A 17404-nucleotide genomic window follows, 5' to 3' on the forward strand; every position below is an offset into this window, starting at 1 on the left:
AAGACTGTGTACACAATAAAAAAAATAACCTTAAAAAAACTCAAAAGAAAAAAAAACTTCAAAGGGGAATCTTTACCTTCTGTGGAAAATATAAGATTTCTTGGAGATATTCTTCTGAAACATCAAGACAGCATCACCAAGAGGGACTCTTTAACACACTGCTTGCAAGTTATTCTTAAGTAGCTCTTGATGAACTGTTAGCCCCTGATACCGATCTATACTCTCCAAGTAATGAACATTGTTTTCCTCTTTATATCCAGTTACTTTCTATCTCCAGCAAAGAAAAGTCACTTCATGAGATTAGTAAACTGCTAAGTGTTGAACACCTACTTTATTCTGGATTTTTCTTTTTTTTTCTTTTAATTTTAAATAGCTTGTTTTAATGTCAATCCCAGTTCCCTCTCCCTCCCCTCCTCCTGCACCCCCCACCAACCCCCCCCATCCTCCCACCCTATTGCCAATTCCTTCTGCATAGGGGATATCTAGAGTCTATCATTTCATTCAGGGTAGGGTCCAGGCACTTCCCTAAGAGTCCAGGCAAAGAGAGCAACCCTCTTTGTGTTATGGACACACGATGTCTGTTAGTATTCAAGGGATAAACACTGATCCCCACTGCTCAGGACCACATAGGTAGCCCAGGCCTCATCACTGACTCTCACATTCAGGAGATCTGGATCGGTCCCATGCTGGCCTCCCAGCCGTTGATCTGGGGTCCAAGAGCTCTCCCCTGTTCAGATCAGCTGTCTCTGCTGGTTTTGCCAGCCCATTCTTTGCCAATTTGCTCTTCGCTCCTCTCTCTCTGTCGCTGGGTTCCTTGGGTTCTCTTCAGTATTTAACTGTGGGTGTTTGCCTCTGCTTCCATCAGTCACTGGATGAAGGCTCCAGGATGTTTATAGACATCAAGTTCATTGTCAGGAATGGGCATTCGAGGTGGTCTCTACACTATTGCTTAGCTTGCCAATTGGTGTCATCCGTTTAGATTACTAGAGGTCACAATGGTCCCTGATCTGTCTTCTAACCTATGATTCCCTCTTCCCCCTATTCTATCCCCCCAGCCGACCTTCCTGTTCCTCAATGTCCTACTCTCTCTGGATTTTTCTTTTTAATGTTTTGACTGATCTGAAATCCTAAAAACAAGTTTTAGTTGAGACATTTTTCTCATGTTTTAAATGTACTTGGGAGTTCTGAGATATCCACTAAAAGTATTGTAATATTACAGAAATACATAGAATAGTGTAGAGGCAGGATTCATATCCAAGTGTCTGACTCAAGAAGACAATGTCATTTTCCATTAAACTACCAGGGTTGTCCAGTGTTTGAACATTGCTACATGGCATTGTCATCTATAGAAGTATTAGGTCCTTGTCTACGGCCATACCACCCTGATCTGATCTTGGAAGCTAAGCAGGGTTGGGCCTGGTTGGTACTTGGAAGGGAGAAGTATTGGGTCATGCTCTTAACTATCCAAGCATGCAAAAATGCATGTAGCTCATGGGATACAGGTTAATCTTGCAAGCTGTATGCTTTCTTAATAGAATTATATTGGAAAAACAATTCTAAGGTGGTTTAAATTATCGGCTAATAACCAGGCGGCGGCACATGTCTTTAGTCTTAGCACTTAAGAGGCAGAGGCATGCAGATCTCTGTGAGTTCCAAGACAGCTAGGGCTACACAGAGAAACCCTGCCCCAAAAACCAAACCAAAATAAAATTATTGGCTGGTGGCAGATCTAAGAGCCATGGGGCTTACTACAGTAAATGTGGCACAATGCAGTGTATCTTAAGTATGTATCTAGAAAGCCTATTCTTTGAAGTTAACATGTGAAATGAGTTTTAAAGCACAAGGATTAAAGAGTTCTCTTGGATATGTAAATGAAACATGAAGTGTAGTTTTTAAATTAATTAAATTAGCCAAATTTAACTATTTTCTCCTAAGGTGTTGTGGTTGGTGTGTGTGTGTATATGTGTGTGTGTGTGTGTGTGTGTGTGTGTGTGTGTGTGTGTATGTATGTATATGAACATAAGCATGTGTGTATGCATTCTCTTTATTTTTTTGTTTTGTTTTTTTCAAAACGGTTTCTCTTTGGTGCGTGTATGTGTTCTTGTGAGATGCCAAGGTCCAAGTACTGTGTCTTCAGTTTCTTTTCCATTTTATTCTTTTAAGACAGGCTGTCTTGGTTAGGGTTACTGTTGCTGTGATGAAACACTGTGGCCAAAGCAATTAGGGGAGGAAAGGGTTTGTTTGACTTAGACTTTCATATCAGTGTTCATCATCAAAGGAAGTCAGGACAGGAACTCAGAGCCCAGTATGAACCTGGAAGCAGGAGCTGATGGAGAAGCCATGGAGAGTTGCTCCTCATGATTTGCTCAGCCTACTTACAGAACCCAAGACCACCAGCCCAGGGATAGTACCCTCCCCAGTCAGTCACTAATTAATAAAATTCTTTACAGACTTGCCTACCCACCCAATTTTATGGAGTTTTTTTCTTAACTGAGGCTCTCTCCTCTCTGACTCTATCTTATGTCAGGTTGACATAAAAATAGCCAGTACACAGGCACTCTCACTGAACCTGGAGCTCATTGATGGAGCTCTATTGATTGTCCAGAGAGCTCCAGAGATACTTATGTCTCTGCCATCCTAGTGCTGGGGTTCAGGTATGCATCACCATGCCCAGACTTTTTTTTTTTACATGGATGCTGGGGATTCAGACATAGGTCCTCACACATGTTATGGACTAAGTCATCTTCCTAGCTATTAATTTTAAAAAGCTGGGTAGGACTGCTTTAGTAACTGTAACAGCAGACCGTAGACTGGACAACTTATAAACAAATAACTTACTTTCTCATACTTCTGGAGACTGGAAAGTCCACGATCATGATGATATTCCCAAGTTCAGTTCATTGTTCCCAAGATGACACTTTGATGCCACATACTCCAGAGGAGAGGAATGCTTTTCCTCTTTTGGCCAGAAGCAAAGGACCAAAGCGGTTAACTCCCTTCATCAAGCCCTTTTATAAGGTTACCTAATTCTACCCATAAGGGGTCCTCCCTTATAATCTACATCTTGTAGGCCTCAGTTGTTAGTATTTGTATATTCAACAAATTAAGAGCTTTGGAGCAGACACACATACTGTAACCATAACAAGAACTGTAGAGAAAATTGGTTATTAATTAAACAGATGAAGAAATTGAAGACTGGACAAGGTGATTTCACATAGGAATTTGTACCTTATTTGAATTCAGGAGAAACAGCTAACATCTGATGTTTTTGTTGTTGGTGTTGTTAAAAGATTGTTTCTGTGGACCAGACTGAAATTAAGGTGTAGCCATAGTAATTCATTGTTAATACTGGCTCTAATTATGAATTTCCAGTACAGAGAAGCTTGATAATTTGAGGTGACATGATACAATGGAGGGACATTTGGCCTCCTTCATTACTCTAACTAGTTTTATGGTTTTGATAAGCCACTTAGTCTATATCTTTGTAAAATGAAGAGGTTTTACTTTGGGGTTTGCAAATTCTAGCTCTTATTCTATGTAAATCTAGGAAATAATGCTTGTGTGCTCTTGGAATTTGTGTAAAACATTTGTCTCACATTGAAGACATTTAACCTTTCAGAATTCAATTTTTCTTAAAAGTGGAAATGCTGTATTCCACTGATGGTGGCTAAATTTTTGTATGAAGCAGTGGGGAAATTGGCCAAGTTCTTGCATGCTTCTTTTTGTGAACTGACCATTTTAGGAAAGGTTAAGTAGACTCCACAGCATATCTTTGTAATAAATGTATGTAGTGGGTCTTTTCCTGTCATAACTGATTATAGCCAGATCTCTTCAAAGACCAAGCTAATAGTAGTGGCAAATTAATTACACTTTCATTTGTTTGTCCCCTTTGACTTATGTATAATTGATTTTACAGTATAGCTACAATTTGGTGTTGTCTTATAGTTTACAGAGGTTCTGTTTAAAAAAACTAGTGATTTCAGCTAAAGGGGAAAATGATAATGATAGTGGTAATGTCATTGTTATGACTAATTTTTTATTATAGAAGTATGAATTTAAGTCAAGCACTCATGCATTTTTTTTCTAACAGCTACTTTGAGGTTCTATTTTTTTTTTCTGTATCAACTGTGAAAACAAGATCATCAGTGAGATATTGGCCAGCTTTGTGCATCAGTGGGAAGACAGTCTGTTCACCCAAGGAATCTTTATTAAATCTCTTAACTACTTGTAGTCCATAAACAGCGTAGTGACTATATAACACTTACATTGCATTAGTATTAAAAGTAATCTAGAAATGACTTTAAAGTATTGGGAGGATGGTAAGAGGCATGAGCATTCTCAAATTTTGGGTCCCAAGGTTTCTGGAATCAGTCTTCCATAGATGCTAGGGATGAATCTCTTTACATGATTGCCTCCAGCTGTGGTCACATTGGATTATGAAATGTTCCTCATATATAAAAATATCCAAAGAATATAATTGAAATAGAATTAATAGTAAGATGTATAAACAAATGGGCGTTGATAGACTAATCTAGAAGCATAATCTTCTGTTTTTGAAAAGTAAGTTCCAAATTTTCCAGATGTTCAACATGATACCTGAGCATCCTATTCATGTGCTAAAGATTGGGATCCTGAGCATAATTGAACCTCCTGTTTATTCAACTTTTTTAAGTGTAGCTGTCCTATAAGTTAATATTAGAAACCAGTTGGCTGTAGATAGGCTTATTTTGTGCTTTCATGGAATTATCCCAGGTTGCTGTGCTTTGATTGATAATATTTTTTCTTCATGACATAAGTTATTGAGGTGATTTTCTTTGGTTTTTAATTTTTGCTTGGCAGTACACTTTTATTCCCAAATGGTCTCTATTTGAAAAAGAAAGCATTTAAGCAAGCATCAGTGATTTTGTACTCAGTCACTAAGAAATGCTCTCTTCTTTTGTTCAGTAAAGGAAGAAACAAATTTACATTTATTAAGCAAATGCTATGTTCTGTGTGTTCATAAATGTTCTTAATTGCCATTCATTACATCTCTTTTCTTCACCACTAACAGATGAGGAAAGCCAAGTTTGGAAATTTTAATAACTTGTTTAATCAGTGTCTTTCCACTATACTGTTTGCTTCAAAGCTTGGATCTTTGGCTATGTTTTTGATGGTAGACATTATTTAAGAGATTACTGATAGAAAAATGAGGTTATTGCTGATATTATATATCATTGAATCCTGTCATCAAGATCCTTTATTGATATTAGCTAACCTCACCTAGTCATCATGCCGTGTATGTGTGTGTGTATGTATGTGTGTATATATATATATTTATTTATTATTGGGTATATAATAACAAAGGAGAGACCACCTTACTAGTCAAGTGTTTGTAGCCTAAGTGGGAGGTGCCTTAGTAATTAATTCTTCCATTGTAAATGTTAAGATTACTGTGATTCCTCAGAAAAGTACACTATGGAAGCCTGGTTGAGGCTAAAGCTTAGAACTAAGCTCAAACATTTCCCCATGTCTATACATATTTTAGCTGTGTCATTCTGAATTGCTTGGAATTTGGGGTACACACACACACACACACACACACACACACACACACAACAATTTTCTAGTAGAATATTACTCATAAGAGACTGAAAACTTCTTGTACTTTGTGCATAGTGGATGCAAAGAATACTGTTCTCTTCATCTTGGTTTTAACTTGTTTGATGTTGTAGTTCTACCCAAGCTTTTAATAATTGCAGCACCTTCTAGTTGTGTACGTATATAGACAGACACCTTTTCAAACCAGGCCTTTGGAGGTTGTGCCATTTGAAATAATATAGATGAGCATTTTAGTTTTTGTTTTTTGAGACAGGGTTTCTCTGTGCAGCAGCCCTAGATGTCCTGGAACTAGCTCTGTAGACCAGACTGGTCTCAGATTCGGATCTGCCTGTCTTTGCCTCCCAGATATTGGGATTAAAGGCATACGCCTCCCCTGCCCAGCCAGCATTATGATTTTTTGTTTTTTAAGACAGTAATTTTTATTGCTGTTGCCTAATGATGGAAATATAAACTATTTAAGAATAATTATGTATCTAATTATATCTTTCCTTTAAAAGTAAGTTTTTCTTGTTGAAGGAATTTATTTTCTGTAGCTTGAACTTCTTGGGGCGGGACACTAGATGTATTTTTAATTACATAGTGACATTAAGTGGAATAGTGTGTGTTGCGTGCATGTGTGTATGCACACATTGTCCCCTTAAAGCCTTGGTTGTGAAAACTCCTGAGTTTATTTGTAGTTATAGCAAACTTAAGTATATAAATTCAGTGGGACTATTAAAATTCTTCTCAGATAGTTTAGATTGTTACTTTCAAGATTTTTAAATGTGCATAGAATAGAACCCTAAGATTTTTTTTCTTATTCCGTGTAAAGTGTAGCCTAATGTTTCTGTGGCTAAAGTTGATGAAATAAGTGTTGAATGAAAGATAAAACTTACTGGTAAAAAATATTTTACCAGGGTTGATGTGCTTAATGCCAGGACCAAATCATAGAGGAATCTATAGTGACTGCCTGTTTGATTTGTAGTATTGTTCTTATGATCCTTTCCTGAATGGCTTATTACTAGTTCTTCCCAGCTAACACTTAATAATGAAAGCACTGGTTAAGCAGATTTCTGGAGTATTTGATAATGGGTAAGGGAAACAAGTAAATATGAAAATAGTGCCTGATAGGAAATTTTAGAGCCTTGTTTATCCCTTACTATTCTTTATTTCCATTTAAAAAAAGACATTTGAATACTTAAAAAATTAGATTGATAGCTGCAGGTAAGCGTGTTTAGTGTTCTTCCATTTTCCTTGTGCCTACTACTGGTTAACATTTTCAAAATTCATTATTGTAATAGTGGCTAAAGCAACCTTCATTTGTCAGTCATTGGTTTACTACCACTAAAGTGACCTTGAAGAAAAAGACACATCTCTCAGGATTCTCATGGTCCAGTAGAAGTGGAAGGAAATAATAGTTACAACAAAATATGGGATTGTAGTGGTAGATAGACCCTAAATGTTAGGAATGATCTGAAGAAGAATGAAGAATTTGGGTGTGGCCAGGGAGAAAATCCGGGAGAGTATGGTACCTGAACTGGGTTCTGAATCATGTAAGAATTGGATCAAGAAAGGGGAGTCAGTAGTGAGTGGAGGCTGGTATTGTAAATAGGATGGGCACTTAACAGTTCCTTGTCATCTGGCAGGTTTGAGATGTTCAGATACCTCTGAAGGAACAACATTCCAGAGAGAGGGTGAGAAACACAAAAACTAGAATGAGTTTATTTATGTATTCCAAAGAGTAGTTGGGAAGTAGCATAGTGAACATGGGGGAAAAGAGGTGAATGGGATCAAGTAAGGCCTTGTTGGAGAACCTTGCAAGCTTTTGTCGTTAACTCCAGGGATATGAAAAGTCATTTGAGGGTTGTGAACTGATAAGTGACATGATTTGATTTATGTTTTCAGAAGATCAGTTTCTGGAGGCAGACCAAGAATTGTAAAGTAGCTGTTAGAACTATCTGAGATATGGTATTGGGTTTGGTTTTGTTGTTTGTTTTTTGGGGTTTTTTTTTTGAGACAGGGTTTCTCTGTAGCTTTGGAGCTTGCTTTGTAGACCAGTCTTGCCTTAAACTCAACAGCGATCAGCCTGCCTCTGCCTCCAGAGTATTGGGATTAAAGGCCTGTGCCCCCACTACCCGGCTGGACTGATGGGGTTTTTGTTTGTTTGTTTTGGTTTTTCGAGACAGGGTTTCTCTGTATTGCTTTGGAGGTTGTCCTGGGACTTGCTGTGTAGACCAGGCTGGCCTTGAACTCAACAGAGATCCGCCTGCCTCTGCCTACAGAGTGCTGGGATTAAAACCACCAATGCCCAGTTGAAATGGTGGTTTTACCATGACTGCATTTATTAATGGAACTGTTGTGAAGGGGTTGTGCTCTCTGATTGTATTTGATTGGAATTGAAGTGGGGGAATAGCCAGAGATGATGATGTTTGCACTTAGCACCTGGAAGAAAGAAGTAGACATTTATTCAATTGAAAAGACTACAGGCCAGGTGGAGTGTTGGGAAAGATTAGGACTTGTGTTTGAAACTTGAGGAGTTTGAGTTGTTGAGTAGGCAGCTAACATATCATTAGTGTACAAAAGACAGGTCAGGATAGGATATAGGGAATTTGAGAGTCGGTCATAATGAGATCTCTAGAACGTGAGTCTAGCATTAGAGATGGTAGTAAGAACCAGAAGCCAACTGACAGAAGGAAGCAGTGAAATGGGAAGAAAAATAAGTGGCTGTAGTGCTTGGAAGGCAAGTGAAATGTTTGTTTTAAACTGTAGAATTGGTGAGCTCTTTCAAAATACTGCTGGATAAGTCTAGTAAAATGAGATCTGGGACTTTGACCATTATGAACATAGAAGTCAATGACTTTTTCACAGTTCTAGTGAAATGGTAGAAATGAAAGTTACATTGTTGTGGATTAAAGATATAATGGGAAAATGGAACTTGGAGATACTGAATATGAAGGACCATTTCAATCCTTTGCTATTTAAATATTTCATTGTAAATGTAAATAAGTTGTGAAAGGATTGTGAAGATTTGTTTTTAGGAATGATTTAGTAGACAGAAAGTCAATGATGATAAGAAAGGTGATTGTCAAAAAAGAGATCCTTTAGTAGTTGACTGGGCATATGGAAGACTTCATTCTGTATGCAGCTTGCTTAGACTTTCTTTTAAAATGCAGGTTGTTTCTGTAGTTGGGGTGGGGCCTGGCATCCTGCATTTGTACTGTTTACTTTTGGTTCCTGTACTGTACTTGTAGTGTAAGAATTAACAGATTTGTTGGCATAGAACCAAAAATGTTGGTGGATATGATCAGTTTGTATAGTGCCTCCTAGTTGTTTCCATTTTTGACTGCAACAGGAAGCATTTGAGTGAGGATATGGTGTAAAAATCTAGAAAAGTATAATCAATGTATTAAAAAATTGGGCTTATAGGGTTACAGGAAGGTCAGTCACACTTGGAGTTAGTCGGTATGAATTTAAACAGGTTAAATATAAGTAGTATGTTATTATATTTAAGTATATGACTTCATGTGAAGGAGTAGGTGGGCTTTTGGAATTTACCATGGCAAATATTTATCAGGAAGCAAGGAAGGGTTAAATGACTTGTGGATACTGTTTTGGTATACTTAGGATGGAGGAAGAGGTTATAAAAGAGTGAATAAGAATGTTTATTAGTTCAAGCAACTTCAGATATATCTCTTGCTAAAATAAAATAGTTGTTAATGTCTCTATAAGTCATATAGGTTTGTAGTCATAGTCAAAATATTTATGATATGAACAAATACAGAAATATTCTCAACCTTTTTTCCCTTTTCTCTCTTGGATATTGCAGATGACCATGGATGAAAAATATGTAAACAGCATTTGGGACCTTCTGAAAAATGCAATTCAAGAAATCCAGCGTAAGAATAACAGTGGTCTTAGTTTTGAGGAGCTCTATAGAAATGCATATACAATGGTTTTGCATAAACATGGAGAAAAGCTCTACACTGGACTAAGAGAAGTTGTTACTGAACATCTCATAAATAAGGTACCCAATTTAAAGGATTGTTGCTAATACAATTTTAACTATAGAAAAATCCTTATACCATGTTGTATTTTGACCAGAACATTCTTTTTAAGGCTACAGGAAGCCTTTATTTAACATGTCACTGTATTGTAAAACCTTACGGACACTTACTGACTAAATCACAGATTATGATAGTTGAGAAGAGAGGAAGAATGTATAAAAATGAGGAAAACGGTGAATTACAAACGCTTATTTATTAAATGTTAATTATAGATGATTCTTTTAAAAATATTTCAGCTAGCCTTTTTAGCTTTCTCTTCTGTATATTTGAAAATAAGAAAATTTATTTTAAAATATTCTAAGACTTTCATCAATGGAAGTAAACTATTCTTTTTAGCTAAGTTTTGTGGTAAATAGGAAATCTTTTAAAGATAAATTAGTGGTTAACACTGTAAAGTGTTCATTGAACAAGACTGCAAAAAATTAATTTATTTATGAAATATCCTTACTACAATGTCTTGCTTTAAGACATATGTGGGGGGCAGAAATGTTTTGTGAATGGTAAAATGAACTCTTATTTCTAACCTATACATTTTGCCACATTTTTTGCAAGTCATTCTATTACTAATTTTTATTTATTGTAATTGTTAATGAACAGTTAGAGAGTAAGGTTTACATTTCATATACCCTAAATTATTTGGGAACAGTTCTCCTGTGAATACAGAAGTTCTCTTACATAACTGAAGAGGCTTGATGAAAACCTGACAGTTTAACATTAGTGTAGTACCATGCTATCATCCATATTCAGATCTTACTGGTTGTCCTATGTAGCAGTGATGTCCTCTATAAAGCAGTGATGTCCTCTATAATAATCTTTTTCTGATTCACAATCGAATCCAGGATCACACATTGAGTTCCTCAGACTTCGTCTGCTTGTACATTGGCAATCTTGAAGGTTATAGGTCAGTGATTTATAGATTGCCCTCAGTGTTTGGTTTGTCTGATTGTTTCCTCATGACTAGTTTCAGGTTGTGCATTTTTGGCAGGAATAATACATAAGTGATGTCATGTCCTCAGTGCATCACATCAGGAGGCACATGCTGTCAGTTTATCCCATTATTGGTGATGTTAACTTTGATCAGTTGGTGTCCGCCAGATTTCTTCACTGTAAAGGTACCATTTTTCCCTTTGTAATTCCTAAGTAATCTGTTCAGTGATATTTTGATACTGTATGAATGTTCTATTCTTACAGAAGCTTCTGTGTGGTAGTTTCAGCGTTTTTTGATGAGTCATCACTGTAGGGTTGCACAACAGCTTTCTCTTCCCGTCCGTCTTTAAGAATTTCTTTCTCTGGAAGGTGGGGTGGAGAGATTACATGAGCTCTAGGTACTTTTAATATTTCATGACATTAATAGGATTATGTTTGACATGCAGTCAGATTTTTGTTAAATACCTCTTTTCAAAATAAAAAATTCACTTAGATGCACAATTAGTGTATACTATCCCTGTCTAGGGTTGTTTTTACTTTGATGTGAGAGATGGTACACTTTTAGTAATAGTGTGAAACCCCATACATTAAGTGGTAAATGAGTTGTGTAGGTGATAATAGCTTAGATATTATGTGAAAGAAAAGTTAACCTTAACTATAAGATTTCATGAGAAAGGAGGGAATTTAATGCAGTCTTTAAAAGAAAGATTGAGAGACATATCTAAACACTGGGAGGCACTCCAGTATAGCAAATAGTATACAGTTTTAAAAAAGAGCAACTGGTTATTCTTAGGGAAAGGGGGGATGTTAACTGAGAACCGAGGAACATAAATTTGGGGTTATTGAATTATTATATAGCAAAGAGCATAGTAAAAGATTAAGAAAATTTGACTGTTTTACTAAGGAATTTAAACTAAACAGTGGCAGAGTTTAAAAGGTTCAAGTGGGTATAACAATGTGTGGGAATTACTGATACTGAGGATGAGATATGAAATATAGAATTGGGTGGGTGTTTATTAGACTCAGAATAAAATCTTGAAAAATATGAGTCAAAGGATAGACTACAAAAGAGAGTATGTTAGAGATTTGGAAATAAGACAGGCAAAATTAGTTATCTCAGATTGTGGTGCACCTAATAAAGTGATTTGCAGCAGGTAAAGGATGAGGTAAATCTTATTTTAGGTTATATTGAGTTTTTTTATCATTGGACAATACCTTAGAATTTTTATGCATGAGTCACAAGACCCTCAAATGTGTTTGTAGATAACACTTGAAAATTCAGAACTAGTTTTGGAGTTTTGTTATTTGGTAGAATGTCCTGAGGAGTAAGCATTAGGTTTCAGAGAATGAAGTGACCAGAGTCAAGGGTTAAATGTTGAGGAGGAAACTGATAGTTGTTGGGAATAAGGAAGATTTATTCAAGAAGTTTAGACATTACGAGAAAGAGGAAGGATGAGTGTTTTGCTTAAAAGTATCCTGAAGGGGTGGAGGATTAAAACACTTGAGGTCTTAGATGTGGGATCAAGAAAGATGGAGAAATAAATTATGACAGTTGCGTTCACATTTGTCAGGGAATATGATCATTACTTTTTTGTATGTTAGGCCTAGCCCTAGTGGGTGGGACTTTCAGGTTAGTTAAATGTAATAATTAAAAAACCTGACTTTTGAAAATGAGAAAAGATACTTGATACGGTCCTAGTGAAGACTACTAAAGAATTGATGAAGGGTTTTAGTGCAAGTTGGTTAAAAGGTGCAATTTGTAGTATTGCTATCATTTTAAACGATACTGTGTAACTTGGCCACAGACTCAAAAAAAAAACTACAACCACGTGTTTTGAAAATTGGTACGTGGAAAAAGTAAAGAGAAGTGAGAGTATGAGGTCACTGTTTAAGTGAATAATTTTTGAACTCTGAAATGTGATTAAGTACATAATGAAGTCATTAGAATAAACCTCCATGAGAAATGTTAAAGGAATTTTTTTAGCCTTAATGTGGTCCTGTACTGTTGTCTCAGTTTGGACTGATGGCTTAAACAGCAACTTTTCACTGCTCTGGATGCAATGTAGTCTAAAACTAAGATATTTGTAGATTCATTTCCTGGGGAGGGCTGTTTGGCTGGTTTGTACGTAACTTCTTGCTGTATCTTCCCATGGCAGAGAGAGAACCGGTCATGAGGGCTCTATCCTCAGTATGTTCTTAAGGACATGTATTCATGTTGATTATTCTAGATGTTAAATTTAAAACTTGAAAGCATATACACTCTATTCTGGATTTTCTCCTTATACATAATCTTATGTCTCCAGGCATCTGAAATGTTATGCTCCCCCCCACCCACACACACTTAGCGAGTTGTTTCCAGTGAGGTTTCTGATGACTCCACACATCTATATGTCAAATGAATTAACTTTCGAACCTCTGCTAATATCTTCACTTTCTTTCATCTTTGTCTTTTCTATTTATATTCATTTTTATCTCCAGAGGGAAAATAATAGCTACAAATAGTGTTACTATACAAATGGACCACTACCAAGAGAGAACTGTTGATAGGGGAGGTCAGTATATAGTAGCTCAAAATACTTGTCTTTGGACATAGGAAGTATCAACTGGTTCAATGAATATGTTTTTCAACAATGCTAAATATGATATAATACACAATATATTCTGCATGGAAACCAGTATTACCTATTATTTCATTTTATTGTTGCCTATAGTTACCTGAACTATCTGCATAACATTTTGATAAGGTAAACTTTTAATACCATCATGTAAATAACCAAGACCCATCTTTTCAGATTGAAGAATTAAAAGGAAATTTAAGTTTTACATGGAGTCAGGATTTTTTAATGTAGTTTTTAGTACTTTGATGTTTTTGTTAAAACTCTCATTACAGACGAGAATAAAGAGAGGCTGTAGAGAAGACAGAATAAAAGTAGCTGATTATTGAAGAAATAGATTTCTTTTTTCTTTTTTCTTTTTGGTTTTTCGAGACAGGGTTTCTCTGTGGCTTTGGAGGCTGTCCTGGAACTCACTTTGTAGACCAGGCTGGCCTCGAACTCACAGAGATCCGCCTGCCTCTGCCTCCCAAGTGCTGGGATTAAAGGCGTGCGCCACCAACGCCCGGCTGAAGAAATGGATTTCTAAAATTGAAGAAAGTTCAAATAATCCAAGTGCTATCTGTCTCTTGTCTAGTACTGGTCGTATATTGTCTGAAGAGCATGCCAGGCAAAGAGAATGCCTAAATGTCATGTTTTCTGTTAAAACACCAGATAGTATTTTTGTTTTTCTGAGCCAGTCTTTGTCACACTCCTTAGCTCTTCTCCTAAGGCACAAAGATCAGGTATCATATGTAGCAAATGCTTATGATGGGATTCCAGTGAGTTCTTTGTCTTAATAGGCAGCAGGATATTGTTTATCAACTCCTAGAGTAAAGATACTGGCAATCTGCTATGAATGAAAACAGGGTATGAGAAAGTTGGAGAGAGTCAGAAGCCACCGTGCCAAGCCTTGAAGCTCTGACAGAATGGCTTAGTTCTTAATTATTTTGCAGTTTAGCAAAATGGCAGCATGCTGTTGTATAGGTTTTTAAAATCCTACTTGGGCTGTTTGGAGAATTAAGAGGTCTTAAGAATTGAAATGAAGAGTACTGGAACAAAGTAATCTGAAGTTGATTTATACCAATGATGGTAATAATACACACTAATAGTAAGAGTTAGAGTACAGTTGTCAGATACACACTATCTCACATGTAGAAGGAATGTTACTTGCTGATGGTTGGTGTGTAAGGAATTTAGAAATACTAAAAGTTAGCTTTGCTTTGTGTTTATAAATAGAACGGTGATCTTTAGTTTTGCCATTTGTAGATAGGTAAGGATGAAGCCAGTTTCCTTAGATGCTTCCTGTTTGGGATGCTAAATGTAACTGACAAGTTTCTAGGGTTGTCCTGCAGTAAGGAAAGTATCCTGCCTTCTGAGCCCCTCTTTAATAAGTAACTTAGATGTAGGTACAGTGGGGAAAGTACTAAGGAGAAATGAGAAATGCACTGGAAAGCCTGCTTTTGCTGGTAGCTAATTTGAACAAATGAACCTGAGCTTAGAATTTATACTTTCTTAATCTTACTGTTCACTTATAAAGATTGTATGATAAATCTAGGATTTTGATGTTTGTTTCTTTGGTTTGTTTCACTTTTTCTTGAAAAACTTTACCCTTTTAGTAATTTTATTTTGTACTTACTTATTGAGACAGAGTTTGACTCTATGACCCTGGCTGGCTTGGAACTCAATGTGTAGAACAGATTGTACTTAAACCCACAGAGATCCACCTGCTTCTGACTCCATTTTTTTCTTCTGCCTCTTAAGTGCTGGGATTAAAGGCATGTGTCATCATGCCTGGTTGTTTCTTTGTTTTGACATGGAGTCACCCTGTGTAACCCAGGTTGGCCTCAGACTGGCTATCCTAAGCCTCCCGTGTTAGCACAGTAGACATTAGGAACATTTAGGTTATTAAGACTTGGAAACACAATTTGTAATGCTTATTTATGTCTGAACCAAGAAGAAACTAGTTTTGATGAGACTTTAGTTTTGTCCGCTTTTAATACTCAACATGTTTTCTTGGGTTTGGTTTATTATTGATTGGTACTAATACTTTTCACTAATACCCTATAATATTATTTGAATAATGTATTTTATGAGTGAACCTATGGAAGCTTTGAATTGGTTATAGCTAAAAAAAAAAAAGGTGTTAATTTTCAAAATCTAGAAGATTCTTACTGCTATATAGAGCACTTACTCCAGCGGGGTTTCGGAGTCTTTTTATCTAAGTAACTTGCTCTTTGAATGCTATTTTACTGTGATTGAATAGGAAGAAGGGAGAATAAGAGGAGATTGGTAGTGTTCATTTTCATCACTCAGAAAACTGTTCGTTGAAGACCTGGTATGTTCCAGGCCCTGGTTCAGACAGTTGTAGTCTGTCAAGTAAAGCTTCTCTGCCTGTGTATGTATTAGAGGTTCTAGTTCACATACTTGGATTGGTGAGCTGTAGATCTGACCTCCTTGATGCTTTAGTTTACAGATAGGGAAATAGGAATTGTGAAGAGCCCATAGTTACTTATTTTGAACTGTTTTGGAAATGCAAAGTCTTATTTGTAGAACAAATAGCTTTTTTCCATTTTTTTTTTAAAATTTGTTATCCTATGGTAAAAATTGTATCTGTAAATCAGTTTCTCAATGTCTTCATTTTTCTCACATTTTTGAGGAGAGGAGAACAACTGAATTAAATCTATAGACAATTTAGGGTATTTTTATGTGGGTACAAGTGGAAATGAAGTTGGTAACTTAACCTTTGAACTGTTTCGTAGGTCAGTTGAGAAGACTTTTTTCGAGATGGTTTCTCTGTGGCGTTGGAGGCTGTCCTGGAACTAGCTCTTGTAGACCAGGCTGGTCTCAAACTCACAGAGATCCACCTGCCTCTGCCTCCCGAGTGTTGGGATTAAAGGGGTGCGCCACCACCGGTAGGCAGAGGAGACTTTAACTTTTTTTGAGTCTTCCTCTTGGTCTTAGGCAAATGGAAAACAATGTAGAGAGACATTTTAATTGCATTCATGATTAAATACAGTGATAGCAAGTCTTAAGAGAACTACTGGTAGAACAATGAGGGAAAGCTTTTCATTAGCTGATCTGTAGGTTCATTACCTTATTTTCATTAGTTTTAGTTCAGACACACAGATTCTCAGTTTTTCCTAAAATGTGACAGGGTACCTTTCAACAAGAACCTTTAATGGGATACTCAGAATTGGAGGGAAAATTACGTTGTCTGGGGAATGATTAATAATAGAAATTTTAAGACCCTTTGTTCATCTCTGACTCTTACATGTGCTAGGCAAATGCTCCACCACTGAGTTGTGTCCCCAGAGTTGAAAGAATATTTGAAAATAAGAATGCTTTTTAGGAGGCTAGAGAGATTGGCTCAGTGTTAAGAACACTACTAGTTGGTCTTCTAGGGGACCTACATTTGATCCCCAGCACCTATGTGGTGGCTCACAACTATAGCTCCAGTTCCCAGGACATCTGACACCCTCTTCTGGCTTTTGCATGCACTACACACATGATGCACAACTATATACACAAAAATGAAGACAATGAAGAATTAAGAAGAATGCTTTTTAGGCTGGACAAGAAGCCTTTTCTGGTAAAGGTATTCAGCTGCCAAGCCTGACAATCTAAATTCAATGCCCGAGCCCCATAGGGTGAAAGGAGAGCTGGCTCTGGCATGCTGTTCTCTGACTGCCCATGCGCACAGTAAATGTCTTTTTTTTTCTCCTCAAGAATGCTTCTAAAGAAATCAAGTTTACATGGTTTTCTCTTTGCCCTTACACGTAACAGATTATCTTAATATGTGAAATTATGGAAATGCACCACCCACAAACTTTCTGCATCTCTCCTTTGAATCTCAAATGGAGTCTAATATTAGATTTCTCTATTCCTCGGTTGGGATTATAAAGTGATTGAATGCCTCTTGTATCTCATTATAATGTTGTAGCATCTTGCTTTGTCTGATGGAAGCCATCATAAGTCTCTCAGTAAAAGGAAGGGTTTTCTTGGTATATTCTTTTGAGTGGTACTTGATAATCTTATATTATGACTTCGTTTCTTTGGAAGCTTGTAGACAACTGGGGTTGGGAATATTGGATTTGAGATTCAAAGTTTGTGTAGCCTTTGTGAAGGCTTTAAAGTTGTATTACTAACAGTATGTTAGCAAAAATTCTAGAAAAATCTGGCATTAATCAGAAAGAAAATTTTTAGTAAGTAATTAAGTGCTTTAAAATATTTTTGGTATATCTT

The 17404-nt window shown here is 36.6% G+C and overlaps 1 protein-coding gene across 2 annotated transcripts in view; it reads left to right on the forward strand.

Annotated features, from left to right (window-relative positions):
• Cul3 (cullin 3) overlaps positions 1-17404 on the forward strand; it is a 74935-nt gene that overhangs the window by 9469 nt on the left and 48062 nt on the right. The window contains exon 2 of one of the 2 annotated variants that reach the window (XM_040753231.1): positions 9404-9601. In XM_040753231.1, coding sequence (XP_040609165.1) covers positions 9404-9601 — 198 coding nt within the window. The remainder of the gene's footprint in view (positions 1-9403; positions 9602-17404) is intronic. The other variant, XM_040753232.1, reaches the window with a different exon arrangement.

This window comes from Mesocricetus auratus, unplaced genomic scaffold (genome assembly GCF_017639785.1).
Source record: "Mesocricetus auratus isolate SY011 unplaced genomic scaffold, BCM_Maur_2.0 Super-Scaffold_100010, whole genome shotgun sequence".
NCBI classification, from domain to species: Eukaryota; Metazoa; Chordata; class Mammalia; order Rodentia; family Cricetidae; genus Mesocricetus; species Mesocricetus auratus.